This window comes from Drosophila santomea, chromosome 2R (assembly GCF_016746245.2).
Source record: "Drosophila santomea strain STO CAGO 1482 chromosome 2R, Prin_Dsan_1.1, whole genome shotgun sequence".
Taxonomy (NCBI): Eukaryota; Metazoa; Arthropoda; class Insecta; order Diptera; family Drosophilidae; genus Drosophila; species Drosophila santomea.
The window spans coordinates 14,655,968-14,676,342 of record NC_053017.2 but is presented as its reverse complement, the minus strand read 5'-3'; the positions used below and the strand labels follow the sequence as shown (position 1 = coordinate 14,676,342).

At 48.6% G+C, this 20,375-nt stretch overlaps 8 protein-coding genes across 12 annotated transcripts; 5 read left to right on the top strand and 3 right to left on the bottom strand.

Moving 5' to 3' along the window:
- Positions 1-40: 40 nt before the first annotated feature.
- Positions 41-3,326, bottom strand: LOC120444352 (ankyrin repeat domain-containing protein 13C). The gene has a single exon (XM_039623934.2). It carries the CDS (start codon positions 3,228-3,230, stop codon positions 1,596-1,598), a length of 1,635 nt encoding a protein of 544 aa, XP_039479868.1. The 5' UTR covers positions 3,231-3,326; the 3' UTR covers positions 41-1,595.
- Positions 3,327-3,599: 273 nt separating this feature from the next.
- Positions 3,600-6,008, top strand: LOC120444350 (WD and tetratricopeptide repeats protein 1). Of its 2 annotated transcripts, none has more exons than XM_039623932.2 (2): positions 3,600-4,598; positions 4,660-6,008. In XM_039623932.2, the coding sequence occupies exons 1-2, from the start codon at positions 3,857-3,859 to the stop codon at positions 5,799-5,801; spliced, it is 1,884 nt and encodes a 627-aa protein (XP_039479866.1). In that variant the 5' UTR covers positions 3,600-3,856; the 3' UTR covers positions 5,802-6,008. The 2 variants fall into 2 exon arrangements, with proteins under 2 accessions (XP_039479866.1, XP_039479864.1); XM_039623930.2 differs by having other exon boundaries at positions 3,600-4,604.
- A 323-nt stretch (positions 6,009-6,331) lies between these two features.
- On the bottom strand, positions 6,332-10,062 carry LOC120444353 (longitudinals lacking protein-like). 3 transcript variants are annotated; one of them, XM_039623935.1, is made up of 4 exons: positions 9,940-10,062; positions 7,813-8,089; positions 7,290-7,376; positions 6,332-7,223 (listed from the first exon to the last, which is right to left on the bottom strand). In XM_039623935.1, the coding sequence occupies exons 2-4, from the start codon at positions 7,912-7,914 to the stop codon at positions 7,029-7,031; spliced, it is 384 nt and encodes a 127-aa protein (XP_039479869.1). In that variant the 5' UTR covers positions 7,915-8,089; positions 9,940-10,062; the 3' UTR covers positions 6,332-7,028. The 3 variants fall into 3 exon arrangements, with proteins under 3 accessions (XP_039479869.1, XP_039479870.1, XP_039479871.1); XM_039623936.1 differs by having other exon boundaries at positions 9,909-9,961; XM_039623937.2 differs by lacking the exon at positions 9,940-10,062 and adding an exon at positions 9,813-9,834.
- A 169-nt stretch (positions 10,063-10,231) lies between these two features.
- Positions 10,232-12,201, top strand: LOC120444351 (nitric oxide-associated protein 1). The gene has a single exon (XM_039623933.1). The coding sequence runs from the start codon at positions 10,260-10,262 to the stop codon at positions 12,129-12,131; it is 1,872 nt and encodes a 623-aa protein (XP_039479867.1). The 5' UTR covers positions 10,232-10,259; the 3' UTR covers positions 12,132-12,201.
- A 475-nt stretch (positions 12,202-12,676) lies between these two features.
- Positions 12,677-16,695, top strand: LOC120447001 (CTTNBP2 N-terminal-like protein). 2 transcript variants are annotated; one of them, XM_039628306.2, is made up of 5 exons: positions 12,679-13,865; positions 13,924-14,110; positions 14,176-14,297; positions 14,434-14,473; positions 14,819-14,956. In XM_039628306.2, the coding sequence occupies exons 1-4, from the start codon at positions 13,019-13,021 to the stop codon at positions 14,448-14,450; spliced, it is 1,173 nt and encodes a 390-aa protein (XP_039484240.1). In that variant the 5' UTR covers positions 12,679-13,018; the 3' UTR covers positions 14,451-14,473; positions 14,819-14,956. The 2 variants fall into 2 exon arrangements, with proteins under 2 accessions (XP_039484239.1, XP_039484240.1); XM_039628305.2 differs by lacking the exon at positions 14,434-14,473 and having other exon boundaries at positions 12,677-13,865; positions 14,819-16,695.
- Positions 16,696-16,706: 11 nt separating this feature from the next.
- LOC120446999 (nuclear pore complex protein Nup75) lies at positions 16,707-19,204 on the bottom strand. Its single transcript, XM_039628304.1, has 6 exons — positions 19,047-19,204; positions 17,824-18,986; positions 17,419-17,764; positions 17,169-17,359; positions 16,967-17,114; positions 16,707-16,907 (listed from the first exon to the last, which is right to left on the bottom strand). Exons 1-6 carry the CDS (start codon positions 19,071-19,073, stop codon positions 16,776-16,778), a joined length of 2,007 nt encoding a protein of 668 aa, XP_039484238.1. The 5' UTR covers positions 19,074-19,204; the 3' UTR covers positions 16,707-16,775.
- A 59-nt stretch (positions 19,205-19,263) lies between these two features.
- Positions 19,264-19,923, top strand: LOC120447003 (mediator of RNA polymerase II transcription subunit 9). Its single transcript, XM_039628309.2, has 3 exons — positions 19,264-19,513; positions 19,643-19,706; positions 19,759-19,923. Exons 1-3 carry the CDS (start codon positions 19,305-19,307, stop codon positions 19,921-19,923), a joined length of 438 nt encoding a protein of 145 aa, XP_039484243.1. The 5' UTR covers positions 19,264-19,304.
- Positions 19,924-19,957: 34 nt separating this feature from the next.
- Positions 19,958-20,374, top strand: LOC120447004 (protein NCBP2AS2 homolog). Its single transcript, XM_039628310.2, has 2 exons — positions 19,958-20,130; positions 20,191-20,374. The coding sequence occupies exons 1-2, from the start codon at positions 19,958-19,960 to the stop codon at positions 20,273-20,275; spliced, it is 258 nt and encodes an 85-aa protein (XP_039484244.1). The 3' UTR covers positions 20,276-20,374.
- The last annotated feature ends 1 nt before the right edge of the window (position 20,375 follows it).

The following is a 20,375-nucleotide window of genomic DNA, read 5'->3' as shown; positions in this document are numbered from 1 at the left end:
TGCTATCCCCCATTTGTTTATAAATAAAACACGCATTTTCTTGGGTTTGCACATTTACAGTTTGTGTATATAATTATTTTTAAGAGCGTATACAATTGCTCGCCTCAGTTACAGTTAGGGTGGCCACGTATAAATATAAATGTTTCAATAAATTGCCTTAACTAGTAAAATATACTGATTTCTGCTTACATCAGAGTTTATGTAAGGATGTGTTTTGATCTAGGATTACGGTTAAAAAACGATTTCATTTGATTATCGCATTGGTTTTACCTATATGGGCTGCAATTCAATAAATTAAATGAAAAATTGTGTCCAAGGGAAAGCAAGCAATGGCAGTTATATGTATATAAATAGAAGTAGTTAAGTGGGCAAAATCACAGCAAAGCAATGCGAACCGAAACTAAATCGGTGCTAGCTGCTTTTGTTGATTAACAAAAATAGAATGCAAGTACAGACGCGCTCGTTACGGCATAAATAATTGGCTAAGATGGAACTAAATAATAAATAAATACATGGGTACATACATACGTGTATATAAATATTTATTAATAATTGATTTGTGAAGCTGTTCTAAGTTTTGCGCACTTCTAAATACTCGAGAATATTGTGAAGCAAGACGATGGAAATGGTTTTGCGATCGATTCTCTAGTACACGTAGCCTAAGTAGAAAACGAACGCATTTGTTTGATGTACGCTCTTCAAGCGGGTATGTGGACTGTTTTTTTTTTTGGAAAGGGGGCGAAAACAAGCATTCGCCTTTCCCATTTGATCTTAAAACTACGTATGAAATTGCACTAAACACGTAAGGGGATGTACACATAAATAAAATGATAAACGTCTTGTGAAACGATCGGATATTGGACAACATCTAATCACTTACAAACAAACATTTCAAATTGTTGCTTGAAACGTGGCTATCAGACAGCCATTCTACAGATTGGACATTTAGTTTTACCTTCGCACCGCCGCGATTATCGGCAGATACGAAAGGCAATTTCGGAAAGAGAACTTTCTGGATTCCTCGCCAATGGAGCAGCTGTTTTGGAACCCCACCCCATTAAGGGCGGCAATCTGAAATCAACAATTTGATTTGAAGTGATTCACTCGGTCTGTGAAAAATGACGAGCCTGTGCAGAATGTTGTTCAATCTAACAATAAATACTACTAAGTAATGGCCCCTCCCAATTGCGGAAGGGATTACAAACAAATACAGTACATAACAAAACGTAAATGTCAAATTGCAATTTTCAGGCCATCCAATTTGGATTTAGACAGCGAATATGCGATTCCCTAAAGATAAAAATTGCAATTTTTTGTGTGTGGGTGTTTTCCTCTTAAGCATACATACATAAACAAGCCGCCCGTTCGAGCTGTATCCTCCGACTTTCGCTGGAGTGAATACCAAACGCGACCTGAAATGTGTGGGCAGACAGGCAGAATTAGAGGCGTATGGCGCGTGGGACGCCTCATCAATCGAACTCCGCAATGGAGGGTGAGGACGCATTGCGATTCAAATCGACACGAACTTCCGACGCTGCGCCTGTCTGTCCGGGATTTGGAGCTTTGGCCTTTGGCGCGGCTTCTCCGTCGCCTGGTCATAAGTCCTGAAAGCGACGCACATCCTCCCAGTAGTGCGATGGCACCTCGAACATCTTGGCGGGGATGTTGTCGCGGAACTCGAATTTTTGGAACGTCACCTTGGCGGTCACCGTGTGCAGCACGGGTATCTCAATCTTTACGGGAAAGCCCGTCGGTAGCTTCAGCGTGACGAATTCGCGCAGCTTGTTGATGTGTTTCAGGGGTGCCACGACTTCCAGAACGTCCAGCAGCATGTCCACGCTAAGTGGAAAGTCCTTGCTCATGGCCACCGTGGCTCGCAGCGTCTTGTTGGATTGCTTGTGTACAGGTGTCCTGCCCAGTTGTGGGCACTTACCGACCTCCGCATCGAGATACTGCCGCCAGGTAACTGTGGGAGGTGGCGGAGCCTGCAGAGAGCTGCGGCGCGGCAGTTCCGGCAGTGAGATGCCATTAGGAGCCGTTGGTGTATTGGTCTCTGGTGGCGTGGCCGTGTGCTGGCTGCCTAGGCTGGAGCGACGCGTATCCGGCTGCTGGTTGCCACCCTTGGTAATGGTCTCGACAATGGCGCGGTTCTTTTGTAGATCCTCGTGTGACAGGTGTTCCCTCCTCTTACGCTGCTTGAGAATCAAACCCTGGATGGTGTAGATCTCGCACTGGTACTGGCCCCCAATGAGCTCCTTGCGATTGGCGCGGAATATCCAGCCGCGTTGCGCCCGTGCGAATTGTATCGTCTTGGTGGACATCTGGGTGGCCAGAATATCGGTCGACATGAGCACATCCACCTCATCCTCCATGTCTGATTCCTCGTATCGCAGCCGCTGAAAGCATTCCTGCTCATTGTCCAACAGAACCAGCGATTCCCTGGCCGGCGCCTCCCCTCTAAACAGGAACGATATGTCTCCTCGCTCCCAGCGCATATCATTGAAGTCCACCAGTGTGGTGTCCAAACGAATGGAGGCACCCGACTTGTGCAGCCGGCAGATGTCCGAGGGCAGGATGCGTGAAACGAGCGGCAGCCAGGATTGAAAATCCCACTTAAATTCCATATAAAAGTCCTGCATCTGGCGCAGCGCGTTGACCAGCTTCTCGCGCCGACTCTCCATGTGTTCGCGTGACTGCAGCTTAAGCATCCGCAGCACCTGGGTGATTGTCTGGCGATCGCCGTAGCTGATGGCCTCGGACAGTGGGGACCAGCCCTCATTGTTCTTGATCTTGACGGGTGCGTTTTGGGCCAGAAGCAAACGGACAGCGTGTTTCCTGCCCAGCATTACGGCCAGATGAAGTGGCGTGTTGCCATGCTTATCCTTGCGAGCCACTTCGTCTTGGGCCGTGCTCAAAAGAAGTCGTCGCTGCAGCGACTTGATGTCGTCCTCGAACACGCTCCGGTGCATGGGATAGTCCAGGATAGCCTCGGATGTCAATTTCACAGTGGGCAGTGGCGAAGCTGGCTTCGCTGTAGGCGTGGCGGCGACCGTTGGGCTGGTTTTGTCAGGTGGGCGCTCCGCTGGGGAATCACCGTCACCATCACCATCGCCATCCTCACCTTCACCGGCCGATTGGTACTCATCCGAATCCTCGCTCGACGTGGACTTGGCGTCCGACGCCGCCTGCTGCTTGTGCTTGTCGCACTCGTCCTCCTTTTCGTTGGACATGTCTCAGCTTTTCTGTCACCGTCGCGTCTTCCGTAGAATTAAATAAATCAATTCGATTTTTTTAGTTTATCTGGCAGTGTTACCAGATGGCGAAACTGTTTTAATCCCTCAAAAGTCTTTCACTGTCCTCCAGCCCTAAACAAAAATCCGTAAGCTAGAGCGGAACTTGTAGTTGTTTTAAATATATTAGTAAACGCGTAAAAATATTAAACCCATTTGTTGTTAATTTGCACATGCAATACAAAAGCATAGCATAGCAAATAGTATTTAGCGGTAAGTTAAAGGGGTTTCAGAAATGAGTTTATGTCTGTCTTCGTAGGCAGCTTAACTCAGTTGAGTGCTAGGCTCTACTTATTCTTTCACTTCTCGGGTGTTTTAAAAAGAAATACGTTTTCCACATCCCAAATTTGTTTGTTACATTCCGTAAGCTAACGTAAGCCGTTACGCCGAAAAACGCGCTGGCCTGGCAACGCCTCGCACAGGTGTCAACAACAGGAAGGTAGTGGGCGGTAGGGGCGCTGAAGCGGGGCAGGAGCACTCAGCGAATGCAAAATGAATTAAACGGAGAACGAGACGAAAACAAACGGAAACAAGTGTCATAATCCTATCCACAGCAGTCGGAGATAATGTCGAGCGATGAACTGTATCGCGTAAAGTACTCTAGTTCGCGCTATCAGCGCCAGCACACGCCCTTGAACGCCAGCTCCTTGCATTGGCAGCGCCAGCAGTACGGTCATGAGCTGGACGAGATGCTCCGGCGGCGACTCCTGGCCTCGCCGGCCTACGTGGACAGGCTGGAGCAGGAGGCACTGCTCGTCGGTCACGAGGGCTGTGTTAACTGCCTGGAGTGGACCACCGATGGCCTGTGGTTGGCCTCCGGATCCGACGACTATCGTGTGATGATCTGGGATCCGTTCCGAAAGAAGCGTGTCCATGTCATCAGGACCAAACATCTGGGCAACATGTTCTCTGTCAAATTTCTGCCCAAGACCAACAACAGCATTGTGGCTACGTGTGCAGCGGATAAGTTCATCTACGTCTACGACATCAATCACTCGAACGAGACCCTGTTTTCGTGCAATTGCCATTGGTCGCGGGCGAAGCGCCTGGCCACCGCCCAGGACTCGCCGCACATATTCTGGTCGGCGGGTGAGGATGGCTGCATCCTGCAGCTGGATATACGGGAGCCACACCGCTGCCGTCCAGAGGAAGGTAATGGTGTCAGGCTGTTGAGTCTGCACGATCAGGTGGAGAACACAGAGGCCAAATGTCTGGCCATTAATCCCAGGAGAACGGAGTACCTAGCCGTGGGCACCAACGATCCCTTTGCCCGGGTGTACGATCGTCGCAAGCTGCCCTCCACCGACGGTAATGGTTCGTAATTGTATTCGCAAGCATTCGGTTCATATTAAGCTCTCATCCCTTTTAGGTCTCTCCGCCTGTGTGGCGTACTATGCACCCGGACAGATCGTGAAAAACATCAGTCGGAACATTGTTCACGAGTCGCGGGCCATCACTTATCTTACGTTCAATGGCAATGGCACGGAGCTGCTGGTCAACATGGGCTGCGAGCACGTCTACCGCTTTGATCTGAATCACGCCGTACCTCCAGTTTTCTACGAACTGCCCGCCTTCACATCAACACTCGTTCCGGAGGAGGAGGAGCCGGTAAAGGCGCCACACAGAAGTCGCTCGCTGCCGTCCAGCATAGAGGTGCATAAGAAGGAGGGCAATGACTTCCTTGAGAACGGCAAACTTGTGGATGCAATTGATGCGTACTCAGCGGCCTTGGCGAAATATCCGCAAGGAGAGGTCCTCTATCTGAACAGAGCGACGGCTCTAATGCGACGCGGCTGGTTTGGAGATATATATGCAGCTCTTAGGGACTGCCACGAGGCGCTGCGTCTGGATCCGAGCTATGTCAAGGCGCACTTTCGACTGGCCAGGGCGTTGCTTGAGCTGCATCGCCCTCAGGATGCGGAGAAATGCTTGCAGGCACTCATTCAGCGTTTTCCCGACTTTGCCAACAATCACGGCGTGCTCATGCTGAATAAGGACATCAAGGAGAATCGACGACAGTCGCAGAGCACTGAGCCACCAGAGCCGGAGCCAGTGGAAATGGAAGATGGCTTCCGCTACCTGCGACTGAAGGACGCCGAGTATGAACTTCGTTCGACGGCACGCGACTATATGCAACGCTATGTGGGGCACTGCAACATCACGACGGACATAAAGGAGGCCAACTATTTGGGCAGCCAGGGCGAGTTCATAGCCGCCGGTTCGGATGACGGCAATTTGTACATTTGGGAGGGAGACACTGGCAAGATACGCGCCGTTTATCGGGCGGACAGCGCCATCGTGAATTGCGTGCAGCCGCATCCGAGTATATGCATGTTGGCCACCAGTGGCATTGACCACGACATCAAGATCTGGTCGCCGTGCGCCGCCAGCGCCGAGGAGCGACCAAATCTCGTGGCGGATGTGACGCGCTTCGTTGAGGATAACCAGCAGAAGATGCGCACCGATCCATTTGAACTGCACACGCGCAATGCGTACTGTTTCAATAACTAGAAACTGTAGCTTAATGAGAGTCTTGATCTAATGTAGCTGCAATGTGCAGCCAGCGAGATCCAATCGGCAATATATCAAATATTAGTGTAATTTAAGCTAAGCGAACATATTTTTGTTAATTTGTAAACGAATTGCTGTATAAAAAGTACGAAGCTTATGAAGATGTTATTGAAGACTATTAAAATAAATGCTGTAATTTAATGAAAAGCTCAGGATAGATTGCATTTGTGTTTTTTCTTTAATTCTGTTTATTTACCGTAGTTTCTTTAAATCTATGCTCACATGTATACATATACATACATATAAATATTTTACTTTATGTAATAATATTCAAGTAGTTATTACTCAAGTTGTAATTTCCTTTCTAACGTATTTTCTTACTCTTTTGTTTAAACTTTATCGAACTGATAGCTTCGCAGTGAAACACCTTTTCTTCGTTTTGTTATCCATAAAATATATGTATATCTCGCGTATGATCAGAAGTTTGAAAAGAAACCGCGTTTGTCCACACACAATTAATTGAAGTACAATTTTGCATTTGTTTCTATTTTATTGTTTAAATATAGATGAAAATGAGTTTGTCTGTCTGGAGGCGTGGCATGTCTGGGGTTGTAGTTAGTGGCTTAAAAACTAACCGAATGTGTTGTAATATTCGCGCCCGTTGTGGCTTTTTTCCATCTACTTGCACATTTCACACTATATTTATAATTATCTTTATATATTTTTAATGGATCTTTTTTAATTACTTTACAAAAGTGCGTTTTTGTTTTGTTTTGTTATGCTTTAGGGGTTGTCCATATCGTTTTATTTATACAGAGTGGTTTGTATTGTTAATAATATATTACAAACTATTTTATGCAGAAATCAAACGAATACAAAATTCAAATCAAGTTCTGTGGGGGGTGTCGGTAAGTGTTGTTTCTTGCAATTTGGTAGATCAGATGTGAATGAGTGGGTGTTTAAAGTGGGAGTGGGCGTTCGGATTTGGCCCCCACTTTTACTTTACAGGCTAATCATTTCAATCTGTCAGCTTTGTGTTGTTGTCTGTTGGTGTTCTTCATCCTCCTAGTGTACTCTTACATGAATTTGTATACCAAATGTCGTTCTCGTAATGTTGTTTCTTTCGCCGCTGGTTGGAATTTTGTTTTCTTGCATACATATACGTTTCTTATAGTTGGTTGTTGTTATTTATTATGTATTTTTTGTTTCGTTTATTGTTTAATACCATCAACCTTCCCGCTTTATTGAACTGGGTGTCTCTGCCAGGCCTTTCACTTTGAGGCGATCGGCGGTCTTAAGAAATGCTGGCAATTGTTCCTGGGACACGTTCACCTCACCGGCGTACATGAACTCCAGTATAGCCTGTAGGTGAATGTAGGAGACATCTTTCAGGATGATAATCGGGTGCTTCGATGGGTTCTCCTGCGGATACATGCACATTAATAATCGATGGTTTAGTTAGTTAGTTAATTTGAGTGAAGAGCTCACCTCCAGTAGCGCTTTAAAGTAGGGACTGCAAGCGGAAAGCACCATTTTGTGGGCTTTGCAGGTTTGGCCCTCGCAGGCGAGTGTTACCTGTGAACAATAAGCATTGGGAAATCAGTAAGATCCGCCAGGCATTTTCACCAAACAAGCACCAACAACGAGACCGCAACAAATTAGATAGAAATCGCAGAGCGAAGAACACAATCAGGTAAAGGAAAAACAAAGTGAAAAAGAGCGTAAGGGCCGACAGGTAGCTACATAGGTAGTCAGACCAAGTGAGCTCAGACGGTGACTGACCCTCCACAAGGGGCGGCCGCGAGCTAATCGGGCCAAGAGTAGCATAAAAAACCTCAGCCCGCCCCTGGGACTGGTCAACTACAGTCGAACTTCTATGGCTTGACTTTGACTGGATTTATAAGTATTAATACGTTCTATCTAATAGTTGTTGTGCCAAAACTTTGACTGTAACTAGATGTTAGTAAGGGGGTTTCCCAACGCTTTTGAGTAGATTCATTTGGGTACTCACATCTGTGAAGCTCTTCTCGTCGCGCAGGTGACGGAACGAGGTCACCATATTCGTTTGAAAATCGTTCCATTTCAGAAAGAACTGTTGATCCGACGACATCATGAAGAAGCTTTTGTTGTTGGTGGGGGCGTCGCTCGCTGGACAGAATGCTGGGAGGGGGGTTGGGGGCTGGACGCTTAATTTGGACTAGTGGCCGAAAGGTTCACCGTTAGATGGGCTTAATTCGCAGCGTACCGCTTAATCCGTGGCTTTTCGCTTGGGTTTTCTTCGCCGCACTCTGCAAGAGAAGTAAACAGACAGCATTAGCGAACGAACGGCAGGGCAAGTCAAAGCAAGTCAGGGCAAACAAACAACAACAGCTTGGCGAAATTAGCAGCGCTTGTTACGAGAGCATTGGAAAAGAGCAAGTCAAGTCTCTCGGCCAAAAATATTCTTCAAATAATAAAGTGCTGCGGCGCATGTGCAGCGTTTGTGCAGTGGGAAATGGGAGTTCGGAATGCACCGCATTACTCTGTGCCTGTGCATTTGGCAGTGTGAGTAAGCTGGAAAATGTCAAAGTGCTGAGCCAGCGGTAACTGAAAACAGAAAACAGCAAACAGCTGCCAGCAAAGGTTAAGCAAAGAGGCAAAAATATCAAATCGTCGCTGGCTCGCTCTGTTGAATGCCTTTCACTTTTCAAGGCAATTTCTGCATTTTCAGTCGTACACACATGTGTATGCTTTGCCTATTTGAATTCGAATGCGGCACAGTGGCTTAGAACGCGGAATTTGTCTGTTGTACGCGATGCACTGTGCAGCTGCCGATGGCAATGTATTTTTGGGTACACTCAAGTAAAATAGCATTCATTCCGTGGTTTTTGGACCAAAAAAGAACCAAGATGGCGGCTCCATTCGCACTTCCTCCATTCAGGCACTTTGTCTTCACTTCACTTCATTTCACTCCCACTCCATCCCACTGTGCGGCCAACATGTGTTTTCCTTCTTGAGGAATAGCGTTGTTGTTGATGCGACTCTCATATGCGCTACACTGGCGGCCGGCTGTATGTTTGTGTGGGCGGGGGAGAGCAGGGCATCCAGTTCGCCGCCAAAGCTTAAACTTTAGTCTCACGCTTGCTCTCTCTCTCTCTCTCTCCCTCTCTCTCTTAGGCTAAGCGCTCTCAACTTTCAACTGCCGTTATGATTTCGCAATTACATTACAACAACAGCAACTTAAAAGTCAGAGCAGACATCGCTGGAAATTCAGCTGCATAAGTGTAAGTGGAAGTGTGTGGCTGTGTGCGAGTGTGGGCAGTCGGCGGCAACTATCTCGCTTGCTCTTGCGCCCGGGGTTATCGGTAGCTTCTTCTAGGCTGAGTGCATTTCGTTGAATCGTGGATGTTGAAAGTTGTCTAATTTCCGAACTATTGATTTTTCCCCTTCCCCGTCAAGAAACTGCATTGTTGCTTCTTGAAGACCAGTTTTGGTAACAACAGGAGAATGGAAAGGAGCGAGTGTGGCGGTGAGTAAGTGAGTAAGCGATGCGAGCGACAAAAACAACAACAACGTTTGAAACGAGTTTCAACGAAAGTTGCAACACTCAACAATTTGAGCAGCTCCAATTGTTGTTATTGCATTACTCAATCGGAAAGAACTCTACACTCGAGGGAATAAAGTGCTCGTCTGAGATTTATTCTTTCTCAATTCATTTCTTTTGTTTTTGCCTAGACAATGGCGGCGGCAACGTTCGTGAAATGCCGCAGGAACCACCAAAATGCCTGGCGTCACTTTAACCGAGCCGCCTTTGTTTATGCAAATATTATTGTAATATTTGGTTAAAATTAGGTCGCGCTTCGCGTTACTTTTTATTTCATATATGTACACGCAGCAGCAGCACGCATACAGTCACGTCACGTACACATACAGTCGCCGTTCACATACACTTGTCTTTTTTCCACACACTTTCCTAATCATTTTATTTTGTGCGCTACTGCTTTTTACTCGGCGTGTACTCTGTACTTTTACCAATGCGTATATCGCCTGCAGACCGCCGCAGGAGCACGCTAATTGCGCCGTGGACACGCTTTTTCTATATCTTTTTGTTTCAATTTTAATACATACACGCTTTTTTTTTGTCCCGCACTTAACTCACCTCTGCTTTCTCGCTAACGCTGCTTTCTTTTTTCTCTTTCACCGATTTCGATTTTCGATAGACTCTCGATTGTTCGATATGAATCGTCCTAATTTCGATGTGTTTTCTTTTTGACAGTTAAGGAACACTAACTAAAGTGCCGAAATATCATTTAGTTGATTTATGCCACAAGCAGCTTTGCGTAAACAGATGCGTTTTATGCTGTAAGCAAAATATAATAAAAATCGTATAGATCTATCGGCTAGCAGCCCTGAATTTGTGATGGCTTTTGTAGCATTTAGCTTTTGTCCGGATGTGCTTGTTCTTGTGGGCATTGCAAAATGTTTAAAACCACACGTTTATATAAAATTATAAATAAAAATGTGCTTATCACATGTTCAAGACTGCAGAATACGGTCGCCGAAGCGGGACAGAGCTTGCGGCAGCGGTCGTGGCTGCTCGCCAGGGAGCGGTACAAGGATCATGAGCACGTTCATTACAGCTCCGTTTTGGAAGCCAAAATAAAAACCTCTTTCTCGATTCCTGAGGCACATCAGCATTTACCCGAAGACTGGATGGATGACTACGAGTTTTATCAGGGCGCCGAGGAGGGGACGAATAGGCAGGGCACTCCGGACCCCTCGCTGCCTGCCTCAAAGGTTCCATGCAACGGCTGCGGCGCAAACCTGCACTGCTCAAATGCCTCTCTGCCCGGCTATATACCAAGTGAGATATTCAGGGGAAGGACGCAAGAGGAACTCCAGACTATCACCTGCAAGCGTTGTTACTTTCTGAATCACTACAACATCGCCCTGGATGTGGAGGTGGCGCCATCGACCTATGTGGACACCATATCCCGCATTCAGGACAAATTTGCACTGGCTATTGTGCTGGTGGACCTGCTAGATTTTCCCTGCTCCATTTGGCCGGGCATGCAAAATATATTGGGCCCAAAACGACCCGTCTTCCTGGTGGGCAACAAGGTAGATCTTCTGCCGCGGGACTCCAACGTCTATCTGCAGCACATTAAGGATTCTCTGCAGCGCGAGTTCATCAAGCATGGTGGTGGCGATGGGCTGAATATCAAGAACGTCAGTTTGATATCGGCCAAAACGGGTTATGGCATCGAGGAGCTAATAACGCAGCTTCACAAAACGTGGGCCTACAAGGGCGATGTCTATCTGCTGGGCTGCACCAATGTGGGCAAGAGCTCGCTGTTCAACATCCTGCTCAACTCGGACTACTGCCGCCCGGAGGCCAGTGACCTGGTGCGCAAGGCCACCACCTGCCCCTGGCCGGGAACCACACTCAAACTGCTGCGCTTTCCGATCTTACGTCCATCGAATGATCGAGTCTACCAGCGCTTTAAAAGATTGCTTGCGGAGCGCAGCGAGAAGGCGGCGATGGAAAAGGAGCGTCGCGCAGTGGCAAGAACGACGGGATCAGCTGCAGCTGCTCAACCAGTGGCTCGGGTGGGACGCACCTTCGATCGGCGCCAGGATGTCAATGATGCCTTCTCCATGGCCGGTGGCTCACGGCCGATTACAACGCTAAACGATCGGAGCAAGGAGTACAAGGAAGCGCGTTGGGTCTACGACACACCGGGCGTGATGCAGCCCGACCAAATATCGCCCCTACTCACCGCCGAGGAGCTGGTAAAACTGCAGCCCACCTCCATGATCCGACCCCGCGCCTTTCGGCTGCGGCCCCAGATGAGCATCCTGCTGGGAGGACTGGCCAGATTGGATCTGCTGGAAATTACAAGCGCAAGGAAACAGTTCGACTGGCTAAAGGTGTTTGTATTTGCTCCAGTGCAACTTCCCATCCTGATAGCAGACACCCAGGCGGCTGAGAGCGTGTACAACAGATACCTGGGATCACCATTCCTGGGTGTTCCCTTCGCCAGTGAGGACTTGGAGGACCGCCTGCGACGCTGGCCAGGATTGCAGTGCAGGGACGAGGATATTGTGCTGGCAAGTGCAGAAAGGAACGAGGGAAGGCTTAACTGTGATGTTACACTCAGCTCGGCGGGTTGGATGGGATTCCTCCTTCCGGGCCACTCGGAGTGCCGTCTGCGTGCCTGGACACCACAGGCAGCGGGGATTTACAAACGTGAACCCGCTTTAGTGCCCCTGGCCGATCGGTTGGTGGGCAAGCACATAAGGTATTCCCTGGCCTACAACACCACGAAGCCTTTTGTTTTCAAAAAATAAAGATTTATTGTTTATATTTCTATTATCTAGTTTTTTAAAGTGCCTAATAATATACACTAACAAACGCTATTAAAGCAGTTTTTTATTTTCAGTATCCCCTCCTTTTTTGAGAAGGTATGTGAAATAAACAATAGCTTTGAACTTAAAAACAAAAACATCGTTTTTTTTTTTTACATTAAAACATATTTTCAAACTACGTAACGGCAGCAAAGATCAGGTCCTTGCTTTACGCGCATTTCAACACTGGCTACTCGCTACTTCTGTTTAATCGAGTTGGCAGTGCAGCGTACTAAAATTGGTGCTGCCATTTTGTAATAAAAGATTAACGCTGTTTGTGGCTAGAACGGCATTGGATATCAAAAACATAGTACAGTTAAATAAAATGAGCTTAACTTTAACACTATGGTAATGTGTGCAAAAATCTAAGTTAATTAAACTGCATTTGAATATTTAAGAAAGAGCAGACGAATTTAAAATTAACGTTTTAATTATCATTCTCCCGCCATGCGCAGCACTATCCCGCTAGTGGCCATCAAAAGAAGCCAGATCTGACGGGAATAAGGCGGAATCGGCAGCGCTGCCGCAAGTATCCACTTTTTCACGGGCAACAAATTGACAAAGAAATTGTAAGATAGTTTCCTGTGGCGATTGCTGCTTGCGCAAAAGCCACTTGCCTCAAAAGCGGGCTTAAACAGAGTCCGGGCCAGAAGTGAAATATCGCAGAAAGCGTGCATCCCGTGTAATTAGCGTACTGCGACGCACCAAACTTTTTTTTTTTTATTGTATGCCGTGAGCTGAGCGGAGGTGGAGATCGGGAGTTCGGAATCCGGAATCGGGCATTGGGCATTGGGAATCGGGACGGGAGTCACAAGTCGGAGTCGGGGGCCATGGAGCAGAACTCAAACAGCAGCGTCGCGGAGACGTTTGCGGACGGAGCAGCGCCGGACGCGGAGTACGGCAATGAGAACTGCCCCGGATCCGGAATGTCGGTGGGCGACACCGTGAGCGCCAATCACGAGTTCCAGACCATGAAACCGGGTCCCGGTGTCGTGCACAAAGTGATGCCGGTGGCCAACAGCGCCAGCAGTGCCAACACAACCAATGGTCGCACGCGCTCCGAGATGCCGCACAGCGAGCTGGTGAAGATGCTGTACTACCTGGAGGGCGAGCTGCAGGCACGGGATGTGTGCATAGCTGCGCTGCGGAACGAGCGGGTGAAGCAGCTCATCGCCCAGCTGCGCACCAAGCGACTGCAGCCCAACGATCCGTATGCGGCCATATTTCGGGACAAGATCGCCCTCAATGGTAATCTCATATCGAGGGAATCGTCCACACAGGCGGCGCAGGCCGAGATGGAGGTGCGCCAGATCATTGAGCAGCAAATGGAGCAGCAGTATCAGATGGTTAGCAAGCAGAGGGCCACGCACGTGCGTATGGTCAACATATTGACCGAATCGCTGGAGAACAATCAGCGCATGCTGCAGGAACTGGAGGAGGAGAAACGCAAGCATGAGAACACCACGGCCCAGGGCGACGACATCACCTACGGCTTGGAATTGGAGCGCACCAAGCTGAAGCAGGATCTCGAGGAGGAGCGCGCTCAGGTGGCCAAAATGGAGAAGGATCTGAAGAAGCTGCAGGAGACGCTTGAGTACGAGCGCAATCGACAGAAGCAGATCGTGCTGCTGCTGATTGCGGAGCGCAAAAAGATCCTAATGAAGTACATTGAAGAAGGTGCGTATGACCACGTTAGCTTTGCCACTGAAAATACAATAATAACGATGCTTTGCAGGAAAACGCTCCGAGGATCTGGCCCAAATCCTGGCCGAGGAGAAGCAGCGCTCGGACACCATTGCCGAGGGTCTCGAGGAGGAGAGCAAAAAGTCGCTGCGCATGGAGGAGGAACTGGAGAAGCAAACGCATGCCATGGAGCAGGAGCGGAAAGTGCTGTTCGCCAAACTAGCCAAGGAGGAACTCCGGTTCGTTAAGTCCAGCCTTTGCATCGAATCAGCAAACTATATAATCTTCTGCCGCTGTCTTTCAGGGTCAAAGAGCTGGAGCAGGAACTCAACGCCCTGCGGAGCGAGCATGAGGCTCTGAAAAAGCAGCAGCAACTGGGTGGCAGCGGCTCATCCGTGGCCGCCGCCAAGGCGCGACAGTTCAGCGGTGAGTTAGCCAGACGAGGCACTTTCACCTGGAAACTGGCTGTTGTAATTATATATGGTTGCCCTTCTTATAATTTTCTATATACAATCTTTAACTCTATATATATATATTACTTTTTTTCGAACTCCTCTTGAAGCCGAAATCTTTTGTTAGAAAAAATGTTACGCAATTGCAAGGTGATTTGTTTTTTGTTTTGTGATGTTTCCTCGTGCACTCCACGTTGCACCAACCCAATGATCACGCATCCGCACCTCCACCCGGCACGCTCGCACCCCAGCGATTGGAGCACCCTTATCAAAAGCCAGAACGTAGCCAGTTGACACCAGTGGCGTCCAGTGTAGACTTTTCACCATCATGCCAAAACATTTTCACACAAGCCAGGCCTTCCCAGAAGTCCTGCATGTGGCTTTTAAGCACCATGGGCTTCTGGTTAGGCCAATACACCTCGAAGAGCCGAATATCTAGTGTTTTACGGAGCTGTCATAAGCTGAATGCTAATCCCAGCTCTCTGCGTTTTACAGACGACGCCTGTGCCACGCCCCCCATGGTGAACATCGCCAAGATCGTGCAGCCAACAGCCACGGTTAGCAGCATGCCGGTTTCGGGACCACAGACCGGCATCGCTCGCTCCATTGCGCCGGGCCAGAACATCCGGAGCGCTGGAATCGCAACGGCGCCCACGGGCACGGCCACAGCAGCAATAGCACCACTAGCTGCCGTGCTCAACCACACTACCAACACCACAACCACCACCACCACAACCACGAACAACACCACCAGCAGCAGCAACTTGAGCGGCAGCGTTTCAGCAGCAGCAGCAGCATCAGCAGCTGCATCAGTGGAGACGGCAGCTACAGTCACCGTGCCCATGGTGGCGCCACCCTCACCCTCGCCGGCGAAGATGCAGCCGACAGCCACCATCCAGCGGGCGCCCGGCGGCAAGTATGCCGCACTGGCTGCGGCAGCTGCCCTCGACCAGAACACACCGCCGCATCCTCATCCCGTTCCCATCGCCGTGCCACCGGTCACGGTGCCACCAGCGGGAGCCCGCGGCGCACCGCCACCCATACCAACCAAGCCGATCGTGCCCCCCAAGCGGGAGCCATCGCTCTCCCGGCTGGGCTCGATCACGGGCAGTAGTGCCATAGCGGCTGCCACCGCAGCCACCACGGCCGCGGGTACGGCGAAGCAGAATTAGACACCTCCACTCCACTCAGACTCACATTAATAACCGATATTGGGCGTAGGATAAGCGAAATACTCAAGCGGCGCAGTCCCTCGATGACCGCGCTAGGCAACAGGATCCTCCATCCCGAACTGACCTTCTTATCGTTTGCCTTTAAAATGTTTTTGTTCTATGTGCGTGCATAAGTTTTATGTCTGTCTCTCGTTTTCTATTGTGATCATTCACTTTGAATTGCAGCTAACAAAATATTTAAATTTATGTTAAATATTATTTATTCCTTTATGCACTCAAAATTTATAAACTTAACTCCATTGTCAGTTCGGGATTGGAAACTTAAAAGGCAGTCTAAAATCTTCTTAAAAGCAAAAACGTTTCGATTATCTGAGTGTTTTCGGTTGCCTAGCGCGATTTGGCATGCAAAACGTTTAGGAGAAAAGTTTGTTAAGAATTAGAATGATAGTATACAGTGCGACTCCCCAGGCGGCCTCTCATCTAAGTTTGGTTTAGTTTTTATTGTTTTTTACCAAGCGATATGATATGATATGATACATTTTATTACGCCATTGGCGGTCCGAGGGCCAAGCCAAGAGACAAGCGACTTTAAATGTAATTCCGTGCGTAGTGAGCGAACATTTGTACAAGGCCGTGCGATTCTCATAACAAGTAACAGCCACAATATATGATAATTATAAACATACCCCACAGATATATTTATATATATATATATACATATATATATATATGTATCCACGCATATGCATAAAACTATGTGTACTACCCTTGTACTCTGTGCGTTGTTTAATAGTTCTTAGGTGCGTCGCATACGTGTGTAAACTTCCTCCATGTGCAGCTAAAATACTTGCTAGTGTTTGATTTAAATATTGTTCTAAGTTCGGCCTAAGCACCTTTGTTTTCCCTTTGCCTATCAGATTTCCTATAGATTTACCCACTCCGTTCAAACTAGCCTAGTTTACCAGGACACCACACGATTCGAGCATTCGCTGGAATTGGGCAGGTTGGAGCTGCCCGCAGCGATTGCGTTACACTTATTTAACAAATGCGTACTGTGAACATCCCTCCAGCCCCCAGCAGCTTGGAATTCCTTTTAGTCAAAGGGCAGCAGCCAGTCAAGTAGTGTTGTTGGTACAATAAATACATAGCAAAGAGGCACAAGATATAAACAAAATGCGTATGAATAACAAGTTAGCAATGCAAAAGCGATCTATAACAAATTACGATGTATTGGAAAAGCGAAAAATACAAAATAAATTACATTAAAAATGCATTCAAAGTCACACCACCGGCAACGTGTTCTCAATGATCAATGCTCGGGCCAAATTGCGTGCGCAGGCCAGGCGCATGAGGTTCAGGATCTCGTCGACGTTCTCCACCCGATAGTCCTTGAACACGGTTTCTGTGTGGTGCTGTGAATTAATAGCAAAGTGATTAGAAATCAATAAAGCAGAAGATGCGCCAGACATACGTTTCCATATTTGGACACGTCGCGTTCGATGATGGGGACCAGTTCGGTTTCAATATGATGCAGAATGGCCACCGTTTCCTTGGCGAAGATTTTTGGATCCTTGGACTCTAGCAGTGGCATGGAATCAATGAGCAACGAGGGCCAAAAGCTAATGGAACATATGTTACTTATAAATGTATTCATAGTAAGCACAACAACTTACTAGTCTGGCGTAATTCTGGATTCCAATAGATTCACCAGAAGCTCAGAGGCGGAGAGAAAATCGCGGCTGCGGTAGAACTCATAGAACTCGAAGTACTTGGAGAGGAACACCAAACGCGGCGAGACAAACATTCGGCCTCCCACATTGGCAATGGTGTCCGGGCAGAGCATGTGTCCCGTCTTTGAGTAATGCTACGAATGATCGTTATCAATAAGCATGAAAAACTGATGGAAAACCAGCCAGTAATTACCTTCAAAATGAAGTCTGCTACCGCCGTCACAAGCAGCACGTCCTTGGAGCGAATGGCCCATTCCAGGGCGTTGCCATAACGCTCCTTGTCGTAGGATTGCTTGGACAGCACCTTGCAGATCTCCTGTTCCACGCTGATAAGTCCGCGCTGCCTGGCCAGGTTAATCAGCTTGGTGGCCTGCCGCTCGCTGCGCAAAGTGATGCGGGGCAAAAGCAGCTCGATGGCCGCCTGACCCTCCTGCTTGCAGCAGTCCAGATAGTCGATGCCCAATTGCCACATGTTGTGCGACATCATCAGATAGCTGCCGTACTCATAGATCATCGAGTGACGCAGGGCCGGCAGATCACTGTCAATGTATAATATACAGCATAATGATTGAATAAAAATGGAGACAATAAAACTCACATGTTGTTTTGATCGAAATAGCCCTTCAGCTGACCACAATGATGGATTAGATCGATCAAATGCGTGGAGAACCAGTGGGTGTCGTTCAGTTTTTGAGCATCGTATATGAAGAGCTTTATATCGTGATCCATGAGCTGACAAATCATGCGGTTCATGCTGCAGAGCTCTTTTTCCGGCCGGAGACGATACCATCGGTTTAGCCAGTTGGCTGCGGCTATTCTCAGCTCAAAGGGTTTGCAGGTGGGCTTGGTGAAGAGCAGGTATCCTGGCAGGTATTCAAAGCAATCCTGCGACTCTTTGATGCCGGCATCCCACTGCTCCTTGTTGCCGGCGACCAGACGAAGTAGCTGCTCCAGCTCTGGCTCCGTGGCAAACAAGCCGGTCTGGATCTTCCGTTCCGTATCGACGTGCCAGTACTCCCACTGGGAGTGAAACTTCTGCAGGGCATAGCCCTCTTGATACACTGGCATGGACTTGAGGATCAGTTCGGCAGCCTTGAAGCTTGCTTGTCCAGCCTTGCGATTCTGTGAGAGAATAGCTCTCGTGACATCGATTTCGCCCAGCATAATGAGTGATTTGACAATGCTCCAATAGTCGTCGGACTCGCTGGCCTCCTCGGCCATAAGCAGCAGATCCGTGGCTCTGTCTTCTGCTTGCGGCGAGTGGAAGCGCGCCCAGTCGAGCAGTTGGGGCACCACCAGCTGATTGCCCTGAATGTACAGAATCTCGAAGAGATGCCACAGGCATTCCGCTGCATAGAATACAACGATGGCATCACTGAAGCGTCGCAGACGCGCTTCATCTGTCTGCACCTCCGGCGACTTCTTGGCCTGCTCCAGCTTCTCCAGGCACGAGCGCACGATGCTCCGGTATGCCCGGGATATATTCACATACTCGGCACGTGTGGCTCGCGGACCCAACTGTTGCAGCGTGGCGAATGTGGCATTTGCCTCGGCAAGGACGCTGCGTAGCACGGGCTCGTCGAACAGTGTCGTCTCCTGCGCCATGTAGATGAGCACCGGATCCTGGCCAGCCGTCTCCGTGGGAGCATCCCGCGATCTGTGCGTCACATGCCGGTAGGCGCTGAGTGCGATTCGTGAGCCCGGCAAAAAGACGCCGGTGAGTGTGTTGCCACAGCGGGTGGCTAGGGCATCGCCAAGCTCCTAGATAGATGATGCATTAGTGTTTTATCCATTGAAAACGTGATGTGTGCAGCTACTTACGAAGGCGGAAACATTGCTGTCGCTCATGCTGGCTTAATGTTTTTATAAACTCTGAACAAACTATTCGTTGCCTGTTATCGATAACCGGCGGCGGCATTTGCCTGGGTCTATCGGGCGCCAACGTACTTCGATATCAACTGCTTTCTATTTCAGTATATTTAGTGGAATTAACGTATGGATGGTAGTACTTTGGTATTATTGAGTGTTGCCGGTAAGGTCTTATTGATTCCGACGCTGCAAATTCGATTTGTGCTTTTTATGATGGATTTGTCGCCAAACAACCAGATCGAGGACCGAAAACCCATCCTAACCGCAGACGGCCTGGTCCAGACTTCGAACTCCCCCTTCGAGCCGACCATATCGCAGGAGACGCAAACATCCAACGGAATCGGTGGTGGTCAGTGCCAGCTGACGGTCGACCAGTTGGACATCGAGATTCTGCCGATTATCTACGACATTGTGCGCTGGTGAGTGCCCATCACGGATTCTGGAGGCTATTGCCCCTGTCCGGACAAAGCCGAAAACCGCCTGCGTTCGTCAACAAGTGCGCACCTAGTGTCTAACCTTATATAACCTGGTGCCCTATTGTGTTTCAGCGTGGAGAAGGATCCGCTGGAGAACGCCGTTAAGCTGCGCGAGTCCCAGGATTGCAACCACAAGGTGAGTCCTTGGATCGTCATACACAGACCACAGCTATATACTTGTTTTGTAGATCTTTGAGCTGCAAAAACGCTTCGAATCGGCGCGCGAGCAAATCCGCCAGCTGCCCGGGATCGATTTCAACAAGGAGGAGCAACAACAGAGACTGGAACTGCTGCGAAATCAGCTTAAGCTCAAGCAGCAGCTGATTCGCAAGTACAAGGACACAGAGTTCTAGGCGGTGGTAGTAAAAAAAAAAGGAGCCGGTTAAGATGGTGCTGCGACTGCTGATGCGCTACCTGGCCAATAACGAGCAGCTCATCCAGCGCATGGCGGAGAGCTATCCCATGAGGCGCGCTGCCCAGTTGGTCGTTTCCCTGATGTACCGCACCAAAGACTTGGCCAGGGAGCAAGGACTGCACGACATGACGCCGGAGCGCTTCAAGTAAGTGTGGAGGGGTTCATAAGCAGACTTTAAATCTGACGAGCATTTTGTGAATTCTAGATCCTTTGTTAACATGTTCAAGAACAACGTGCGACAAGAGCTGGAGGGTGTGAAGAAGGAGCTCAATAGCAAGAAAAAGAACTAGGATTTAGTAATTAACTTGGTTAACTACAGCAATTGTATATACGCGGCAAGATAAATTTTAGTAAACACAGATGAATAAACATTGAAGCCAGAACATTAAC